The sequence below is a fragment of the Coregonus lavaretus genome, assembly GCF_964263955.1.
Source record: "Coregonus lavaretus genome assembly, chromosome: 1".
Taxonomy (NCBI): Eukaryota; Metazoa; Chordata; class Actinopteri; order Salmoniformes; family Salmonidae; genus Coregonus; species Coregonus lavaretus.
In genome coordinates, this window is record NC_139988.1 from 18,788,303 (window position 1) to 18,810,345 (window position 22,043).

At 44.0% G+C, this 22,043-nt stretch overlaps 1 protein-coding gene across 1 annotated transcript in view; it reads left to right on the forward strand.

Annotated features, from left to right (window-relative positions):
* LOC311123960 (ADP-ribose glycohydrolase MACROD2-like) overlaps positions 1–22,043 on the forward strand; it is a gene marked incomplete at its 3' end in the record, with an annotated part of 814,537 nt that overhangs the window by 680,452 nt on the left and 112,042 nt on the right. Inside the window, 1 exon segment of the mRNA XM_084158236.1 lies at positions 8,628–8,749. Coding sequence (XP_084014362.1) covers positions 8,628–8,749 — 122 coding nt within the window.

Consider the following 22,043-nt stretch of genomic DNA (forward strand, 5'->3'; position numbering starts at 1 on the left):
ACAGGCAATTCAACATGGCAATTCCTTATGAAAAATCCTTAAGGAGTTGGCAAAGAAGCAGAAACAGACTGGCACCCAGGCTAGGGGCAAGGAGAGTGTCTTCTTTACCAATAGTAGCATAGATGACATAATAGTAGTAGTAGAAAAGCTGATCTAGGATCAGGTCCCCTCTGTTCATATCATCATCGTATTATTGTTTATTTGTCAGGGACCATGTAAAACATGCCATTGCACAAGATTGAGCTAGATAGCTAATTTCCATCTGTAATCCCTGGGTTCAGTATGATCTGAAAAGAAAAACTGATCCTGGACCAGCACTCCTCTGAGAGGATTTGTGAATACAGGCCCTGGACAAGGTATTGTGTGTTACGCAACACTCATCATTGCAATGTTTCTCTTCTCTGTTTTCCTCACACACACACGCACACACACACACACACACACAAACATACACACCAAGTAGCTCAGGATGATTCTCAGTATACATATTTAACAGTGTTTAATATTTCAGAGAACAGAAATGGATATTTGATGTGTGATCTCTAATGAATGAGTCATGGTTATCAATCTTTAATAGCCTATAAAGTGAGATTTATGTATCTTAAACCTAGTATCGCCATTCAATGAATTAGAACGACTGATGTGTTCTATTCAGAAACATTGGCTGAATCCCAAATGACACCTTATTCCTTATATAGTGCACTAATTTTGATCAAGCCCCATAGGGTAGTAGTGCACTTAATACTGAATAGGGTGCCATTTGGGACGCAGCTGAATTATAATGATGGTGTCAAATTCAGAAACATTATTTGTTTGTTGTTCTAGAAACGGTCACGATGTGCAAGCTAAATCACTTGATGATGTATTAGCTAGTAAATACAATTGTTTGTTGTGTGAGCGTTAGATGAAAGACAAAAGCTTTTTTCCTAGTCAGCTGTCAAACCAACGTTTTCATGGGTAAATTTAAATGCAATGTGGTGAGAATTATTTCCCTATCATTATGCAATGACTGTGAAACCCATTTTAGATCTCCCTCTTTAACCTCTCTCTCTCGCCCTCTCTTTCTCTCTCTATCCCTCCTATCTCTCTCTCTCTCCCTTCCTCTTTCTCTTTCTCTCTCTCTTTCTCTCCCTCTCTCTCTCTCTCTCTCTCTCTCTCTCTCTCTCTCTCTCTATCTTTCTCTCCCTCCCTCCCTCCCTCCCTCCCTCCCTCCCTCCCTCCCTCCCTCCCTCTCTCTCTTTCTCTGTGGTGCAGATTTTGTTCAGTACAGGTAGACCGTTGTCTAAACTTCTTCATTATTGAAGGCCAACAGGTCACAATAGCGAGCAGTAGTTTTCCCACGGTCTAGCTAGCTAGCTTTTGTTGTCGGCTAGTTTACAGCGGCTGCAGCAGGTGTTATCAAAGAGGATGTTGTTGCTAATTTGTTAGCTTCTTCCTTTTCAAGAATAACTTTCAACAAGAAGTTAAGTTTCAAATTATCATAATTTGGATAGTGTGAACTGTGTTTTTTATTGCAGCGCGCTTGCTGTTGTTAGCCATCTCTTTGAAAATAACTTGTGTGTGAAACATTGTTGCATTTAATGTGGAACTGACAGCATTTTAGCAACATATAATCTGTTCACACCCAGGAAGAAAATGACACATCAAAAATTTTTATCTGACAATAATCCTGTAGCTCAGTTGGTAGAGCATGGCACTTGCAACGCCAGGGTTGTAGGTTCGATTCCCACAGGGTGCCAGTATGAAAAATAAAAAATATAATTAAAATGTATGCACTCACTAACTGTAAGTTTCTCTGGATAAGAGCGTCTGCTAAATGACAAAAAAATTAAAAATGTAAAGCAACCACTTAGATATGATCATTTTCATGTTTTCATAAATTCTTAGAATGTTTGAGAATTGCGTATACTAAGGCATTTGTGAAAATTCTATAGCAATATAGAGTGGGAAAGCGGGCGTGCGTTTGGACAATTAATAGACACTGCAGGAAATAAAACCGAAATAAAAACATCTGTCTTGTCCAGAACCGGAGTCTACACAGACAGGTACGCTATAGCCAATCAGAGCTACAGTAGACCTTTATACAAACAAGCCATTTGCCACACGGGCCTACCATAATTCACTTTGAACTGGACTGTGTGTTTACAGGCAGTTGCAACAGCGCGACTTTAGATCATTAGAACTCATTCGCCAAAAGCCACAAATATTTAAACACCACGGGAGTCCTCTTACATTTGGGAACTTTACAGTCCTATTGATCAAACAACCATGAAAAGGTAGGCTCTCTCTCCCTCAGTTATGCACATCAACAACAACAAGATCAACAACTAATACTATCCAGAGCAAGATGAGCTAAGGAACATTAAATAAACACTCTCAAACTTTTTTAGCTAGTTGGCCGTCAAAATTGCACTGATAAACTATGGGGAATTGTAGCCTCCTTGTCCTTCTGCAGCTTGCCTGCCAATGCATGCTTGTCCCAACCAAGCACCCAAGATAACTGGCTAAAGTTGGCTAGCTTGCTAGCTAGCTACTTCCAGACAGAAATGAGAGAACACCTCACTCTGACCATTTTACTCGCCGTAGCAGAGCTGGTTAGGCTGTTTACATGTTATCTAGAGCGTTCTTGACTAACTATTACTTTTTTTTTGCATAAGTTTACTGACATCGGTAATATTCAGCAGGTGTTGCGCGTTCGTAAATTCTTCAGTTGTTCTGCGCTCTGGGACACTCAGACGAGCATGCTCTGAAATCGGAGTAGATAGCCAGAGTGAATTTGTGAACACAAGAGATATGCTAACTGTATAACAGTCGTTGAAGTTATTGCTAGCTAACCAAATGACATCTGCATCTCTAGCTGTGTATAGCCACCGAAAAACAATATGAGGGGCAAAAGTCAGTTACTCACCCACTCCTCCAATGGCATGACATGACATCCTCCTTGCAGCTAGCTAGCTATCTAGCTAACGTTAGGCTCCGTGTTAGCTTGCTAAATAAATAGATATGCTAGCCTATTAGCCACGTTATGACTGACTTGTGATCATTGCCCTTGCTAGTTTGATTGTATTGATATTCCAAGCTTTAGTTACATTCGTCCGTTTTTGTCCAGAATATTCAGTCATTGAAACTGAAACAATGCATCCCGAATGGAGGCAGCAAACTATGTACCAGGCCAGCTGTGATTTATAACCTATCTGTAATATTTTTGGGACTACCAAGAAATGAATTGGTGAATTATATTAATTATGCATTGAACTGCATCCATCTATTCTGCCAACAATGCCTTGGTGTACGTCATGGAACAGTCAGTCAAATATAACCTATTTTTAAAACCTCTTATAAAGTTGGTTTTGTAGCATAAAATGGGAATTTGATATTTTTGACTAATATTATGATTGTCTGTTTGTTTCATATCTAGGGGCCTGTTAGGGCCTGGCTTCCCAGTGGGTGGGCCTGTTAGGGCCTGGCTTCCCAGTGGGTGGGCATGTCAGGGCCTGGCTTCCCAGTGGGTGGGCCTGTCAGGGCCTGGCTTCCCAGTGGGTGGGCCTGTCAGGGCCTGGCTTCCCAGTGGGTGGGCCTGTCAAGGCCTGGCTTCCCAGTGGGTGGTCCTGTTAGGGCCTGGCTTCCCAGTGGGTGGGCCTGTCAGGGCCTGGCTTCCCAGTGGGTGGGCCTGTCAAGGCCTGGCTTCCCAGTGGGTGGGCCTGTCAAGGCCTGGCTTCCCAGTGGGTGGGCCTGTCAGGGCCTGGCTTCCCAGTGGGTGGGCCTGTCAGGGCCTGGCTTCCCAGTGGTTGGGCCTGTTAGGGCCTGGCTCCCCAGTGGGTGGGCCTGTCAGGGCCTGGCTTCCCAGTGGGTGGGCCTGTCAAGGCCTGGCTTCCCAGTGGATGGGCCTGTCAGGGCCTGGTTTCCCAGTGGGTGGGCCTGTCAGGGCCTGGCTTCCCAGTGGGTGGGCCTCTGTCCACCCAGGCCCATCCATGTCTACGCCCCTGATGCAAACAGAGCATGATGACAATTGCGCTTTTTCAATACCTGGTTTGCATACCCATTGTTGCCTTAATTAGCATTTACTGGTAGATATCATAAGTTGAAACATCTTTCCTACCCTACCGGCTACCGATGTCATTCTTCTGTGAGCTGCTCCATGCCAAAACCAGTTGAGAGCTGCACACTCTTGCTACCTGCAGATGATATTCAGATTAAACTAGTGTGCTGCGCGCATGTGAATATATTTCACGTGCTTTGCGATTTTGTAGGCTACTTTGTGCATGATTTCTCTATTGTACTACATAATTGATAAGTCGTATACCTCCACTACACTACTTTGATACACATCAGTAGGGATTAAGAAGTGAGTATAAGCAATGCCCACTGAAAAGAAAGTGGGTATACAGTTCTCCTACATGAGTGTGCTGGTATTACGATTGCTGTCCTTTCAGAATCACAAACCTGTCACAGACCTATAGGTTCGCCACTGTGCAAACATGACTATAATAGATATAAAGGCTGTTTAGATATTCATGTTTCAAGAAAGGAGTGGCCTGGCGAAGCGGTTTTATGCGCTGATTAGATGGAATCTGATAATTATTACTTTTTTACTCCGCTGGTCTCGGGAAGATATTACGAGTCCCTCACTGTCTGAGACCGAGTCAAGACCGAGACCGACCAAATGTATCCGATACCGAGACACTCAATACAGTTGAAGTCGGAAGTTTACATACACCTTAGCCAAATACATTTAAATTTCAGTTTTTCACAATTCCTGACATTTAATCCTAGTAAAAAGTCCCTGTCTTAGGTCAGTTAGGATCACCACTTTATTTTAAGAATGTGAAATGTCAGAATAATAGTAGAGAGAATGATTTATTTCAGCTTTTATTTCTTTCATCACATTCCCAGTGGGTCAGAAGTTTACATACACTCAATTAGTATTTGGTAGCATTGCCTTGAAATTGTTTAACTTGGGTCAAATGTTTCGGGTAGCCTTCCACAAGCTTCCCACAATAAGTTGGGTGAATTTTGGCCCATTCCTCCTGACAGAGCTGGTGTAACTGAGTCAGGTTTGTAGGCCTCCTTGCTCGCACACGCTTTTTCAGTTCTGCCCACAAATGTTCTATATGATTGAGGTCAGGGCTTTGTGATGGCCACTCCAATATCTTGACTTTGTTGTCTTTAAGCCATTTTGCCACAACTTTGGAAGTGTGCTTGGGGTCATTGTCCATTTGGAAGACCCATTTGCGACCAAGCTTTAACTTCCTGACTGATGTCTTGAGATGTTGCTTCAATATATCCACATCATTTTCTTTCCTCATGATGCCATCTATTTTGTGAAGTGCACGAGTCCCTCCTGCAGCAAAGCACCCCACAGCATGATGCTGCCACCCCCGTGCTTCACGGTTGGGATGGTGTTCTTCGGCTTGCAAGCCATCCCCTTTTTCCTCCAAACATAACGATGGTCATTATGGCCAAACAGTTGTATTTTTGTTTCATCAGAGCAGAGGACATTTCTCCAAAAAGTAAGTTGCAAACCGTAGTCTGGCTTTTTTATGGCGGTTTTGGAGCAGTGGCTTCTTCCTTGCTTTCAGGTTATGTCGATATAGGACTCGTTTTACTGTGGATATAGATACTTTTGTACCTGTTTCCTCCAGCATCTTCACAAGGTCCTTTGCTGTTGTTCTGGGATTGATTTGCACTTTTTGCACCAAAGTACGTTCATCTCTAGGAGACAGAACGCGTCTCCTTCCTGAGCAGTATGACGGCTGCGTGGTCCCATGGTGTTTATACTTGCGTACTATTGTTTGTACAGATGAACGTGGCACCTTCAGGCGTTTGGAAATTGCTCCCAAGGATGAACCAGACTTGTGGAGGTCTACAATTTTTTTTCTGAGGTCTTGGCTGATTTGTTTTGACATGATGTCAAGCAAAGAGGCACTGAGTTTGAAGGTAGGCCTTAAAATACATCCACATGTACACCTCCAATTGACTCAAATTATATCAATTAGCCTATCAGAAGCTTCTAAAGCCATGACATCATCTTCTGGAATTTTCCAAGCTTTTTAAAGGCACAGTCAACTTAGTGTATGTAAACTTCTGACCCACTGGAATTGTGATACAGTGAATTATATGTGAAATAATATGTCTGTAAACAATTGTTGGAAAAATGACTTGTGTCATGCACAAAGTAGATGTCCTAACCGACTTGCCAAAACTATAGTTTGTTAACAAGAAATTTGTGGAGTGGTTGAAAAACGAGTTGTAATGACTCCAACCTAGTGTATGTAAACCTCCGACTTCAACTGTATGTGGTCTGGAGTACTACAACACTACAACACTGTAAGTTACAGCTGGTGAGGAACAACTGCAGTCGAAACTTCATGCCTTTGATCACATGGTTGTTGTAAAGTTCATGCAGTCGACATGCAGGCGCAAGTCGGACACTTTTTATCCCCATAATGCAGCACACTTTGAATGGCACCGACTTGACAAAGGTGATCCGCTCGAACGCGCCCAATCACTTTTCACCAGGTGTGAACTCCTTCCACCAGGGTAACCCGGGCTAGATAATCAAATCCCCTCTTTGTGTCTGAGCTTGAGTTGCCAAATAAATAGTGTTGTTTATTATGACTAACCTGCCCTACTCTAAACACACCAGAACCAGGATACAACATTTACCTGTCAAATCAATGCTTATACTCTCTTATTCTCGTCATCGCCCATATGATTCAATTACAGAGCGAAGTGCTGGGTGCACGTGTTTTGCAGAGATGAGCAGTATTTCTGTTACATGTATTTGAAATACATATTTCAATTACTTCTGAGTATTTTGTCATTTGTATTTCATCGGCCTGAACTACACTCCAATGTATTATGTAACAAGATACTTTCGAGGTCTGTAATTTGTATTTTCAAAATACAAAGTACTTTTCTATACCATTTTTCTAGCGGTTCAGAATGTTGTGGCACCCTTTCACCCTGCATTGGTATCAGAAGTCTGATGGCACTATGGTGTGAGTCTGCTAAATGAACTAAATGTCAATGTAAACATGAACACTTGCAAAGAATGCTGAGAATTATTGTAATGAGCTCTGCCTCTGAAACAATATCCAGTGTGCTTTGCAGTTTATTTTGGTATGTTCATTTTCACATATACATTTACATTTTGGTCATTTAGCAGACACTCCGATCCAGAGTGACTTACAGTCAGTGCATTCAACTAAGGTAGATAAACAACAACATATCACAGTCATAGCAAGTAAAACGTTTCTGTAACCATTACTGAGAATGTTGTTGCTGTTCCGGCCGGCTACATGCAAATTAATTTTTTTATTTAAAATGTTTAATTAAATACATTACAAAGTACAAGTATTTTGTAGTTTAATTTGAAACATTGATCTTTATTGTATTTTGTCATTGTATTTTGTAATTTTTGCCTATCCCTGTGTATGCGTGTGCGTGCGTCGAGCGTAGGTGGGTTGGTGCATGCGTGTGTTTGCGTTTGTTTCCCCGTTCGTCCGTTGGTGCGTATTCCTCTTCTGCAGTCTGGCCACAGCACAGACTGGAGCACATGACATAGGATGATTGACAGCCACCCACATTGCTATGCACATGCCGCAGGAGCGGAGGAGAGCGAAGCCAGAGATATGAATATTTGAATAGATAGCATGAAACTTGTAATTGATTGTCTATCTGCACTGCAGTTGCATTAACTGAATAAAGGTTGCATCCCAAATTGCACCCTATGCCCTATATTGTGCACTACTTTTGATCAGAACCCTGTGGGGGGAGCCCTATATATATAGGGAATAGGGAGGCATTTGGAATGCAACCAATGTATTCATTTTAGGCAGTGGACTCAAAACTCCCCCATTGTCTTAATGTGAGCTAATGTCGAATTTCCTGACAAAAATATGATAGAGGGAGAAAAAAGAGCAGCTTTTCTAAAGAGCCTTCAGATTCAAGCAGGTGGAATCAGATCTGTACACAATGGAACATGGAATGGAACAATGGTTGTACTTATCTCTTCAAATGTTTCACTGCAGAATTCCCACATCCTGGGCGCTAGTGGGGCCAGTTCTACTGTACTGATAAAATGATAGTGGAGCTAAAGTGAACTGAAGGATGCTGTGTCTGTTATAGAGGCGGCGCAGCGACAAGAGGGTTGCCGGTTCGAATCCCATGTCAGATGATAATATGTGGTGTGTGTATGTGTCTCTGTTAGATTGGGTTGAAATAAAAAAAAGACACTTTTCTGTGATCTGTAAAATAACTACGAACTAAAGTATTCTTCCTATGTCCTCCCTTCTGATCCATCTCTTCTTCTGTCTGTCCTCCATACTAGTGTGCTAGCTAATATTCTTCTTCTGTCTGTCCTCCATACTAGTGTGCTAGCTAATATTCTTCTTCTGTCTGTCCTCCATACTAGTGTGCTAGCTAATATTCTTCTTCTGTCTGTCCTCCATACTAGTGTGCTAGCTAATATTATTATTCTGTCTGTCCTCAATACTAGTGTGCTAGCTAATATTATTATTCTGTCTGTCCTCAATACTAGTGTGCTAGCTAATATTATTATTCTGTCTGTCCTCAATACTAGTGTGCTAGCTAATATTATTATTCTGTCTGTCCTCTTCTCCCAGATGTGATCCACACTGTGGGGCCTGTGGCCAGAGGGCATGTGGGTGAAACAGAGACCAAGGACCTGACAGCCTGCTACCAGAACTCACTGGAGCTGGTCAAGGGGTTCGGACTGCGCTCTGTGGTGAGTACCCCCCCCCCCCCATTTTTTTATATAAGTAGATCAGCAGGGGGACAGAGTAGAGGGGTGAGAAATGCAAAGGCCTGTTGCAGGGAATGGGAACTGGGACCTTGCAGCCAACGCCACAGTGGAATCTACTCAACTGTACAGCATGTGGTTCTGTATATGAGTGTGTCCACTAGTCTACAGGCCCAGAGGCCAAACTTTTTAATAAAAGTTAATTTTCTCTTGAATCTATGCTGGTTTAATGATCTTGGCTTGTACTCTTTGGTGAGCAACAGCTCCGAGCACAACCCTCCCTCTGCATTCTCCCAGTGCGAAAAGCTTTGAAAGGTTGGTTTGTTTGTAATTTAGTTCAACACTGGTTGACAACTCACTCAAACAATAATCAGAATGTGAATCAGAATTCGATCTGGTGTGTTTGCCCATTGGGATACTTGGTTGCTGCTTTAGTTCTTAGTTTCAAGTTTTAATGTCACACAAGTACAGTGAAATGCCTTTATTGCAAACTCAAAACCCAACAATGCAATAATCAATAACAATGTAATACTAGAAAATAACACACAAGAAATAACCAGCGTCTTTCAGTCCAGCAGTCCAGCATCTTTCAGTCCATCATCTTTCAGTCCAGCAGTTCATCATCTTTCAGTCCATCATCTTTCAGTCCAGCAGTCCAGCACCTTTCAGTCCAGCATCTTTCAGTCCATCATCTTTCAGTCCAGTAGTCCAGCATCTTTCAGTCCAGCAACTTTCAGTCCAGCAGTCCAACATCTTTCAGTCCATCATCTTTCAGTCCAGCAGTCCAGCATCTTTCAGTCCATCATCGTTCAGTCCAGTAGTCCAGCATCTTTCAGTCCAGCATCTTTCAGTCCAGCATCTTTCCGTCCAGCGTCTTTCAGTACAGCAGTACAGCATCTTACAGTCCAGCGTCTTTCAGTCCAACAGTCCAGCATCTTTCAGTCCAGCGTCTTTCAGTCCAGCAGTACAGCATCTTTCAGTCCAGCATCTTTCAGTCTAGCAGTCCAGCGTCTTTCAGTCCAGCATCTTTCAATCCAGCAGTCCAGCATCTTTCATTCCAGCGTCTTTCAGTCCAGCAGTCCAGCATCTTTCAGTCCAGCGTCTTTCAGTCCAGCAGTCCAGCATCTTTCAGTCCAGCGTCTTTCAGTCCAGGAGTCCAGCATCTTTCAGTCCAGAAGTCCAACATCTTTCAGTCCAGCGTCTTTCAGTCCAGCAGTCCAGTATCTTTCAGTCCAGCAGTCCAGCATCTTTCAGTCCAGCATCTTTCAGTCCAGAAGTCCAGCATCGTTCAGTCCAGCAGTCCAGCTTCTTTCAGTCCAGCAGTCCAGCATCTTTCAGTCCAGCGTCTTTCAGTCCAGCAGTGCAGCATCGTTCAGTCCAGCGTCTTTCAGTCCAGCATCTTTCAGTCCAGCAGTCCAGCATCTTTCAGTCCAGCGTCTTTCAGTCCAGCATCTTTCAGTCCAGCATCTTTCAGCCCAGCAGCCTGGCATCTTTCAGTCCAGCATCTTTCAGTCCAGCATCTTTCAGCCCAGCAGCCCAGCATCTTTCAGTCCAGCGTCTTTCAGTCCAGCATCTTTCAGTCCAGCAGTCCAGCATCTTTCAGTCCAGCGTCTTTCAGTCCAGCAGTCCAGCATATTTTCTGAGATATGTCAAGGTAGTTTGTTTTAGTTTGTTTTCTTCCTTTAGAGATGATTTGAGGGGAAAACGTTTATAAAATGAAGGAACAGAAAGAAAGGGATAAATACATTCAATGGTTCTGTAATAACTCAAAGCTAAATAATGTTGGCTGAAAGTTACTATTAGAGGTGACCTGGACATTGATGCTAACATTTACCATCAGTTACTGTTGATCCATTGTCTTTGGCAGGTGGTTTATTTGTTTGCTACCTTAGTTCTGCACATAATTGTTTGGGACACATAACCAGGTATACACTACCAGTCAAAAGTTTGGACACACCTACTCATTCAAGGGTTTTTCTTTATTTTTTACTATTTTTTACATTGTAGAATAATAGTGAAGACATCAAAACTATGAAATAACATATATGGAATAATGTAGTAACCAAAAAAGGGTTAAACAAATCATTCTTCAAATAGCCACCCTTTGCCTCGATGACAGCTTTGCACACTCTTGGCATTCCCTCAACCAGCTTCATGAGGTAGTCACCTGGAATGCATTTCAATTAACAGGTGTGCCTTCTTCAAAGTTAATTTGTGGAATTTATTTCCTTCTTAAAGTGTTTGAGCCAATCAGTTGTGTTGTGACAAGGTGGGGGGGGGGGGGGGGGGGGTATACCAGAAGATAGCCCTATTTGGTAAAAGACCAGCTCAAATAAGCAAAGACAAAACAACAGTCCATCATTACTTTAAGACATGAAGGTCAGTCAATACTGACAATTTCAAGAACTTTGAACGTTTCTTCAAGTGCAGTTGCAATAACCATCAAGTGCTATGATGAAACTGGCTCTCATGAGGACCGCCACAGGAATGGAAGACCCAGAGTTACCTCTGCTGCAGAGGATAAGTTCATTAGAGTTACCAGCCTCAGAAATTGCAGCCCAAATAAATGCTTCACAGAGTTCAAGTAACAGACACATCTCAACATCAACTGTTCAGAGGGGACTGTGTGAATCAGGCCTTCATGGTCGAATTGCTGCAAAGAAACCACTACTAAAGGACACCAATAAGAAGAAGAGACCTGCTTGGGCCAAGAAACACGAGCAATGGACATTAGACCGGTGGAAATTTGTCCTTTGGTCTGGAGTCCAAATTGGAAATGTTTGGTTCCAACCGCTGTGTCTTTGTGAGACGCGGAGTGGGTGAACGGATGATCTCCGCATGTGTAGTTCCCACCGTAAAGCATGGAGGAGGAGGGGTTATGGTGTGGGGGTGCTTTGCTGGTGACACTGTCTGTGATTTATTTAGAATTCAAGGCACACTTAACCAGCATGGCTACCACAGCATTGCAGCGATACACCATCCAATCTGGTTTGGGTTTAGTGGGACTATAATTTGTTTTTCAACAGGACAATGACCCAACACACCTCCAGGCTGTGTAAGGGCTATTTTACCAAGAACGAGAGTGATGGAGTGCTGCATCAGATGACCTGGCCTCCACAATCCCCCGACCTCAACCCAATTGAGATGGTTTGGGATGAGTCGGACGGCAGAGTGAAGGAAAAGCAGCCAACAAGTGCTCAGCATATGTGGGACTCCTTCAAGACTGTTGGAAAAGCTTTCCAGGTGAAACTGGTTGAGAGAATGCCAAGAGTGTGCAAAGCTGTCATCAAGGCAAATGGTGGCTATTTGAAGAATCTCAAATATAAAATATATTTTGATTTGTTTAACACTTTTTTGGTTACTACATGATTCCATATGTGTTATTTCATATTATTTTTGATGTCTTCACTATTATTCTACAATGTAAAAAATAGTAAAAATAAAGAAAAACCCTCTCCCTTGGGGTAGAGAGAGAGAGAGAGAGAGAGAGAGAGAGAGAGAGAGAGAGAGAACCTGTGTTAAGTTCTGCCTTTTTTTGTTTTATCCACCATTTCAGTTTACTCTTTGCAAATGTCACCCTATTCCCTATAACATTGCACTACTTTTGACCAGGACCCATGGGGCTCTAGTGCACTATAAAGGGAATAGGGTGCCATTTGGAACGTCATATTTTTATGTTTTGTTTCTGGAACACATTCCATGGATTTATTTCAGTTTATCTAACGTATTTACCCAATATGTATATATTTATTAGAAACAGACCGGTGTTTTCATGGGGAGCTAGAAATCCTGTCTAAGGTATTTTTACAGCTGTTCTGCGTTGAGCTAGGCCTTGAGTGAAAACACTGGGTGGCATGCTATTCACTATATAGTGCACTACTTTTGACCAGAGCCCTATGAGCCCTGGTCAAAAGTAGTGCACCATTTAGGGAATATGGTGCTATTTGGGACACAACCTAAAGTTTTGTGATTGACCGGTCTAGTCTTGAAGGATGATGAGACCTACTAAGACCGTGAAATTATCTACCACATATACAGTTTTACTTTACTCATACAAATGTGAGCACATGCACACACACACACACACACACACACACACACACACACACACACACACACACTCCATGTGGACTCCACTTCCATTGTCTATGAAGAGGACAACCGAGAAAGGTTTATATTTTCCGTTATTAAAGAAATAGTTGTTTGTTTGTTTTTCTCATTTCTCTCTCTTACAGCGACATGGCCTCCATTCTCTCTCTCTCTCTTTCTCTCTCCCTCTCTCTCTTTCTCTCTCTCTCACTCTCTCAAATTCAAATTCAAGCTGCTTTATTGGCATGAAAAACATTGCGTCCATATTGCCAAAGCAACAATGTATGCAATACACTATACATTGTAATAAAATAAAAGGCCTCTCTCTCTCTCTCTCTCTCTCTCTCTCTCTCTCTCTCTCTCTCTCTCTCTCTCTCTCTCTCTCTCTCTCTCTCTCTCTCTCTCTCTCTCTCCCTCTCTTTATTTTCTTCTAACAGTGATGTGGCCTCCATTTTGTATTTTGTTTCCCTATCTATCCACTGTGACTTAAATATATAGAGAGAGGTCAACTATTAGCCACAGTGGGTCCTTAGGTGTGAGAGTTCCAAGTTATTATGTTCCAAATTCTTGGATCCAAGTTATTTTGTTTATAATTCACAGTAGTTCCTTAGGTGCAAGTTCTGCTTCCAAGTTCTGTTGTTTATAAGCCACAGTGGTTCCGCGTTCCAGACTCTTGGATCAGACTCTTGGATCGTTCCTGGTTCCTGGTTAGCCGGTCAGTGCTAAGCTCATTTGAGTTGGACTGTGCTGTGTAGAGGGAGATCTGTGGGCTAGATCAGAGAGGGGGAGCCCAGCTGAAACCCAGAACAGACGGGCAAACTGCCAGCCTGTGTGTGTTTGTGTGTGCGTGTGTGTGTTTGTGTGTGTGTGCCTGCGTGCGTGTGTGTGTGTGCTTCCGTCCGTCTACGCAGCTGTGTGTATTTTTGAAAACGCTAGATGCTGGGCTCCCTAATGGGGAATCCAGGGCATTACAAAGAGATACAAGTCAAAACTAAATGTAACACAGAATAAACCAGAGCATGAAAGATTAGAACCAGCTTGGCCTGGGCAGATAATCCCTGTACTCTAGGGCCCAAAGCCACTCTTCAGGCAGAGAAAGCCATAGACACGTGCTGCTATATGGACTTGCCAAACGCAGTCACCCATAGAGTAGACAACCTCCCATTGTTGGTTGGACCTGCAGAGAGTGACTGGGGAAGTACTTCAACCTTTATTTAAAAAAGTGGTCCGGTTTTTAAATGCAGAAGAACAAGAACAAGAACAAGAGGAGGTTTGCAGTCTGCTGGATGCATTGACAGTGGAAAGCTATTTGCTCAGGTCTTTGCTGAGGGATGGAGGGAAGGAGGGATGGAGGGTCGGAAGGATGGAGGGAAGGAGGGATGGAGGGATGGAGGGATGGAGGGAAGGAGGGATGGAGGGAAGGAGGGATGGAGGGAAGGAGAAATGGAGGGAAGGAGGGAAGGAGGGATGGAGGGAAGGAGGAAAGGCATTCTGATGAAAAATGACGACCAGCCTGAGCCAAGAAAGCTGCCATTTAACCCTGTGACTGCAGCTGACTGCTGCAGGAGACGAGTTTAACACCCCTCTCTCTGTCTCGGTCCAAGCTGTCTTCTAAACTCATTGAGAATAGGAGAATTGGGGGAGGTATGGTGCTCAAGGAGAAATTGTGGCCTTCATCTGCAGCTGAAAGCTCTCTAAAGCCGTGAGGCTTTAAAAGTGTTCTTACACCATGATTTTGAACATTCAAAGCAACTGGGAAATGTCCGTGGCAGGCATTGTTGTCACCTTAGCTTGCTACATAACTTCTCAGTGATAGGAAAAACGAGCACCACTACCACCAATCAGCCTACACCACTGTGCACACACCCGTCGTTACTATGACAACTAGCGTAGCCATGTCAACAAATGACTGCTGTCTGAACCCACACAAATACGATTTGGTCTTGTAACTTGCTGTTTGGAGAGTCAGTATTCCAAAACGGATTTGAAAAACAAAACTGATTTGAGCATTAAGGCCTGCAGTGTGAAGGCTCTCTGTCCAAGCTGTGTCAGATGGCTAGATGGTAACCCCTGAACCCGACAAAATAGAGGAAGTCTAGTGCTGATGGAGAATCGTGTGTTTATATGAAAGCCTCAATATGTGTGTGTGTGCCTGCCTTCCGTTCATGCCCCCTTTGTGTTCCTGTGTGTTCCTGTCTGTTCCTGTGTGTTCTTGTGTGTTCCTGTGTGTGTTCCTGTGTGTTCCTGTGTGTGTTCCTGTCTGTGTTCCTGTGTGTGTTCCTGTGTGTTCCTGTCTGTTCCTGTGTGTTCTTGTGTGTTCCTGTGTGTTCCTGTGTGTTCCTGTGTGTGTTCCTGTCTGTGTTCCTGTGTGTTCCTGTGTGTGTTCCTGTATGTTCCTGTGTGTGTTCCTGTGTGTTCCTGTGTGTTCCTGTGTGTTCCTGTGTGTGTTACTGTGTGTTCCTGTGTGTGTTCCTGTGTGTTCCTGTGTGTTCCTGTGTGTGTTCCTGTGTGTTCCTGTGTGTTCCTGTGTGTGTTCCTGTGTGTGTTCCTGTCTGTGTTCCTGTGTGTGTGCCTGTGTTGGTCACACTCCTATTGTAACCCTGTTCACTGGACCCACAGCAGGACTCTCAGGCTCCAGTGTTGTTTCTCCGGGTGAGAGAGCAATCTGTCACAGCCCCGCCCACCAAGGCCCCAAGCATCACACTGACTGACCACAGCAGGACACAGACTGACCAGCACAACAGCTGTTGACGACAGCAAGCCTACAAAGCCCAGCTGGACAGCACTGGGTGACCTCAGCCCACAACAACCAGTACCCCTGAATTGCTTGCCGGACTCTGGAGCACCAGGCTGGGGGGTAGTGGTCCTCTCTTCTGGGTCTTTAGTATTTTGAAGTCACAGACTGAAGCCACAGACTGAAGCCACAGGCTGAAGTCACAGACTGAAGCAACAAACTGAAGCCACAGACTGAAGCCACAGACTGAAGCCACAGACTGAAGCAACAAACTGAAGCCACAGACTGAAGCCACAGACTGAAGCCACAGACTGAAGCCACAGGCTGAAGTCACAGACTGAAGCCACAGACTGAAGACTACCCAGAAGAGATCTCAGGTCTGGGTCCTAGAAGACTTGGAACTATAGAAAAATAAATACTAGAACAGACATTCCCCTTCAAGTCAATGTTGTGTGGCGGCTTTACCATCTATTTCTATGCTTGGAGGGTGCACCCAGAATGCGGCTGGTTGGTTAATCCCAGCGTATGACACCAGTCATCACATTGATCACCAGTCTGCTTGGCCTGCAGCCCTTTTCTCAACAGTCAATTTGTGGTTAGTCAGACGGTGTGTAGGGTTAGGTTAGGGTTAGAATTAGAATTAGGGTCAAGGGTTAGGTTTCGGGTTCGGGGAAATAGGATTGGGAATCAATTGTTTGGTCCCCACAAGGGTAGTAAAACAAACGTGTGTGTGTAACTGAGGACTGAAGGCCACTAAATGCAGCCTGCGGCCCTGTGACTATCTGTCCACACTGGCAGCTGTCAGCACAGAGAGAGAGAGAGAGAGAGAGAGAGAGAGAGAGAGAGAGAGAGAGAGAGAGAGAGAGAGAGAGAGAGAGAGATGAAGACAAAGAAAGAGAGAGAGATAGAGAGAGAGAGAGAGAGAGAGAGAGAAAGAAATAGGCAGCCCCGCTGCAGCCACCCAGCTACCTAGCCACCCAGCCAAAATTAGCTTAATGACAGATGCTTTAGGGAAACATCAAATTGTGGGCCTATTTGTGGTCGTCCCAAAATAAAAAAACGCTAAATTTCTCCCACAAGGGCATTACCCAACTACAAAACCCCCTGCATGCTGCTTCTGTGTCTCTAATTCTCCAGATACCATACCACTCGAGAATATTCCAGTCGTCGTTATTTTGTCTCAGCAGAACGGCTCCCCTAAGACTCCGAAGCGGTAACTTCAAAAACAAAGCTAGTTAATTCAATAGTTTACATCAATGCTTTGAAATAGCCTTGGAGTTGAAACCCCCTGTTTAAAATAGCCTTGGAGTTTAAACCCCCTGTTTAAAATTATATGGTAATGATGGTTTGGTAAACATCCTTATGTCTCTGTTGTAAAGGTCACTATGTAAGGATGTGTAATATGGGCTCTGAAATGAAACACCACGGATAGCAGAGCGCAATGACTTCCAGATGTGTGTGTGAGTGAGTGTGTGTGTATGCATTTGAATGTGTGTGTGTTCTTTCATGCCTTACCATTCCATAGTGACTGGTAGGTTCTGCCTGACGGGCCCTGCTGGTTTCAGGGGAGAGCCTAGTGCCAGCCTAGCGTGATTAACCAAGACAAGAGACCTACATTATCTATTCCACAATCCCCTAGTCATGATCACCCTGCATCTATCCCACAATCCCCTAGTCATGATCACCCTGCATCTATTCCACAATCCTCTAGTCCTGTTCACCCTGCATCTATCCCACAATCCCCTAGTCCTGTTCACCCTGTATCTATCCCACAATCCTCTAATCCTGTTCACCCTGCATCTATCCCACAATCCTCTAATCCTGTTCACCCTGCATCTATCCCACAATCCCCTAGTCCTGTTCACCCTGTATCTATCCCACAATCCTCTAATCCTGTTCAACCTGCATCTATCCCACAATCCCCTAGTCCTGTTCAACCTGCATCTATCCCACAATCATTTGCTCCTCTGGGATGAAGCCACTCAAGATCTAGAAATATACGCATACACTGATGCACAGACACACACAGACATAAGCGCACGCATAAGCCTCCCTCCCTCCCTCAGTTAGCACATTGCTGTGAATGACAGGTCTCAGCCAGCCAGCCCAGGGTTGATAGCACCACTGGAAGTGTGACAGTAAAGATCCCAATCTGACTCTCTTATCCTCTCAGGACTGTGTGTGGGTGCGTGTATATGTGTGTGTGTGTGTGTGTGTGTGTGTGTGTGCGCGCGCATGTGTTTGTGTGTGTGAGTGAGAGAGAGAGAGAGAGAGAGAGAGAGAGAGAGAGAGAGAGAGAGAGAGAGAGAGAGAGAGAGAGAGAGAGAGAGAGAGAGAGAGAGAGAGAGAGAGAGAGAGAGAGAGAGAGAGAGAGGAGAGAGAGAGAGAGAGAGAGAGAGAGAGAGAGAGAGAAGCTGGGATGAGACCATCTAATGCGTTCTGGTTCAGGATATTATTAGCTTTCACCATCGACTAGGCTGGACAGTATTATTACTATCTACATTCATCTCTAATCTCTATCTGTCAGGGCTCTCTCTGAGGCCATATTTCTCTCCTGTGTATTATTTCACCTGAATGTCCTCTTCTCTGTAACAAATGATACACCATAATAGGCCAGAAACAGGGTCCTTTTCCAAGACAGTTCCTAACAGGCCAGCTACTTGAGCATTTCTGAAATCTACTTCTATCGTCCTCCAACAGTGGCTAAATACTCTCTTCTCCTCTGGCCAGCCAGGCAGGTCTGAGGCTGAGTATAGGCTACAGACCCAGGCCTGAGGTCTCACCACTATCCCCCAGCCTAATGCTCTGGAGTTGGGTTGACGATGTGGGCGTCTTGTGATCGGTGGTCACTCAGTGTTGTCCAGCTGGGGGACTATGGTTGGTCACCAGTAGGCTACAGTGAGTGGCTGTACAAGCCACAGACCCAGAGACCCAGGCCTGAGGTCTCACCACTATCCCCCAGCCTGGTGCTTTAGGGTCCAGCTAGCAATTCAGGCATCCTGGGCGTTGTGGGCTGAGGTCACCTAGTGCTGTCCAGCTGGGCTTTGTAGGCCTGCTGTGGTCAACAGCTGTTGTGCTGGTCAGTCTGTGTCCTGCTGGGGTCAGTCAGTGTGCTGCTTGGGGCCTTGGCGAAGCTGTGACAGATTGCTCTCTCACCCGGAGAAACAACACTGGAGCCTGAGCGTCCTGCTGTGGGTCCAGTGAACAGGGTTACAATAGGAGTGTGACCAACACAGGCACACACACAGGAACAGACAGGAACACAGACATTTTGGGGCTTTCTTTCTATTTGGGCTTTCACATCAACACGCCATTCTCCATCAGCACTAGACTTCCTCTATTTTGTCAGGTTCAGGGGCTACCATCTAGCCATCTGACACAGCTTGGACAGAGAGACACTGACACATAGAGCATTTCTGAAATCAACTTTCATTATCCTCCAATAGTGGCAGAATATTCTCATTGAGCAGACTTCCCATTTTCTCATTGAGTTCAGGGGATACCATCACATCCCTTTCTAGACAGAGCAGCTTGGACAGAGACAGAGCGAGGGGTGTTAAACTCTTCTCCTGTTCCAGGGAGCTTTCAGCTGCAGTCACAGGGTTAAACGGCAGCTTTCTTGGCTCACGGTGTTCGTCATCATTCATCTGAAGGCTTTTCCCTCTATCCCTCCAACCACATCCCTCAGCAAGAAAATGCTAGCAACACAGTAAACATTTCTTCTTCTTCTTCTTCTTCTTCTTCTTCTTCTTCTTCTTCTTCTTCTTCTTCTTCTGTGGTTTCACACATATTTCTCCATAACCTGACCTTAGCTATAGCTGAGAGAGTGTCTATGTATGCCTGTGTGTGTGTGTGTGTCTGTGTGTCTGTCTGTCTGTCTGTCTGTCTGTCTGTCTGTCTGTCTGTCTGTCTGTCTGGTGTTTCCCCAGTCAAGGCATATCACTACTTTTTAATGAAGTAAGACTGCTACCATTTTAGAATGTGCACTAGGATACTCTAATGTATATAATTCTGTTTAAATTAGAATAAGCGGGACTTTTAACCCCTATGTCCTGTGTATAGCCTTGTACTGACTCAAAGTTGAAATTACTGTGTGTGTTTTATGAGCGTAGTTAAACATATTGTGCTTTGCAATTATTTATGGATTTAACCGTAAAGTTAACGACTCCCCACTCCCACCCTGTTACATTTCTGTCCAGGATCCCTAGTGATTCAGTAAGTTTCATTTATACACTGAAAAGAGCGTTCAGACCGTGTGCAAACCTTCTGCTCATATTTTCTTCCCCCTCTTCTGGTAAATTATCCGTTGTGGAGTGTAAAAGGGACTCTAAGTGTAAGTGTGAATAAATGGGGACTCCACATTTAATGATGTAATGGTGTAGGGGAGGATTAAGGCTGTATTGTGTGTCTGTGTCTGTGTCTGTGTCTGTGTCTGTGTCTGTGTCTGTGTCTGTGTCTGTGTCTGTGTCTATGTGTGTGTGTGTGTTTGTGTTTGTGCATGCGTGCGTGCGTTTGTGTGACACACTTGGCTTCTGATTGCTGCAAAGTGAAGTGAGTCGTTAAATGTGATAGTAATTCACCTTATAGTTCACCTGATACTCTAGTAATTCACCTGATACTCTAGTAATTCACCTGATACTCTAGTAATTCACTTGATACTCTAGTAATTCACTTTATAGTTCACCTGATAATCTAGTAATTCACTTTATAGTTCACCTGATAATCTAGTAATTCACTTTATAGTGCACCTGATAATCTAGTAATTCACCTCATACTTTATAATATCATCATGATGACAACCAGTAATGTAGTGTAGGTGATACTCAACACTTCTACATTGCTGGTGACAACGCTTCTGTATTTACATTTTTGAAGTCATATATTTATGCTTTATTGGGACAATAATGTAAAGAGAGGGGAGATATGATTTGGAAGGTTTGACATAGGGATTGAAACCCTGATCCCCTGGGGTCGCAACGTGTGCTTATGTAAAGGATGTGACACTGCTTGCTTAGCGAGTACCTCTTTCTTTTGATCCGGTACATACCGAGGCTCGAACCCAGGACCTCTGCCTTGCAAACACACATGACTGCCTTCCTGAAGCGTCTTACCAAAAGCACATTTTTTCGCCAGAGGAAGTGGAGACACTTCAGGCTGAGGAGTGAGTTTCCCAGATTGCCATCTGGTCCATTAACAGATCAAATAAAATAAAATAAAATAAAATGTTATTTGTCACATGCACCGAATGCAACAGGTGTAGACCTTACCATGAAACGCTTACTTACAAGCCCTTAACCAACAATGCAGTTTTAAGAAAAAAAGAGTAAATAAACTAAATAAACTAAAGTACAAAAATTAAATAGCAACAATAAAATAACAATAACGAGGCTATATACAGGGGGTACCGGTACAGAGTCAATGTGCAGGGTACAGGTTAGTCCAGGTCATTGAGGGCAGTAGTCTTGCGATTGGACAAAGCATCTGTATTTAGAACATCATAGAACACCTGATCTTGAACCCTTACTGTATTGTTAGATACCTGGGATGTTGTTTTCTGACTCCAAACACACCAGGGAACATCTTTGTTTTCCTCTGCAACATCTGGTCTGTGGTCTCAACATTTTAAATGGTGTGGGAGTGCCTGAGTGCGTGAGCCCGTGTGTGTTTGCGTTGTAGCCATATGTTGTAGCCACACCTTTGTGAACATACACAGTTGGTGTTATTAAAATCAGTGTTTGTTCTAATTATCAACATATTGATTCTCACCTTCTTGGCATCTGCATCATTACTTAGAGCACAGAATATAATAGAACATGTCTTTATGTTCCAGAATAGAACGCTGTTTGTTAGTGAACACTGTCACTGATTTCTCTTTAGTTATCTTGTGAAAGATTGTGAAGAAGCAGAATTAGTAGTAGCCTTACTCTGGACTCTGGGGCCTTTCCTGTCTACCCTCACTCTTTACTCTCACCGCTTCCTACCCTCCACCATCCTCTCCTATCCTGCACACTCCACAGGGGCCCCACTCTAGAGACAACCTCCTCCATCCCCCATCATCCCTGATTACACCTCTTGAGGTTTGGGGAAATGTCACATTTTACATATTACATAGGCTAAACTAAGTTCCGGAATATTCCCTGTTCAAATGTCAGGGGGCGTGACATGACACTATTGGATATCCCTCTTCCCTCCTCTTCTACATCTGATCTCCCTCCAAACAAGGGCCCGGCCTAGGCAAGGGCTGTTCCTTACCACTCCCCCTGCTCCTTAGTTGGGATTGGGTGGCAACACTATCTCCTACTTGGAGCTAATTGGCCCAGTGTTGCTCACATTCTGAATCAGATCAATAGGGATGACAAATCTAAGTGGCGGAGTGACCTTTTTTATCAGACTCAGTCTCATGAACCTTTAAATAATAATAATATGCCATTTAGCAGACGCTTTTATCCATACATT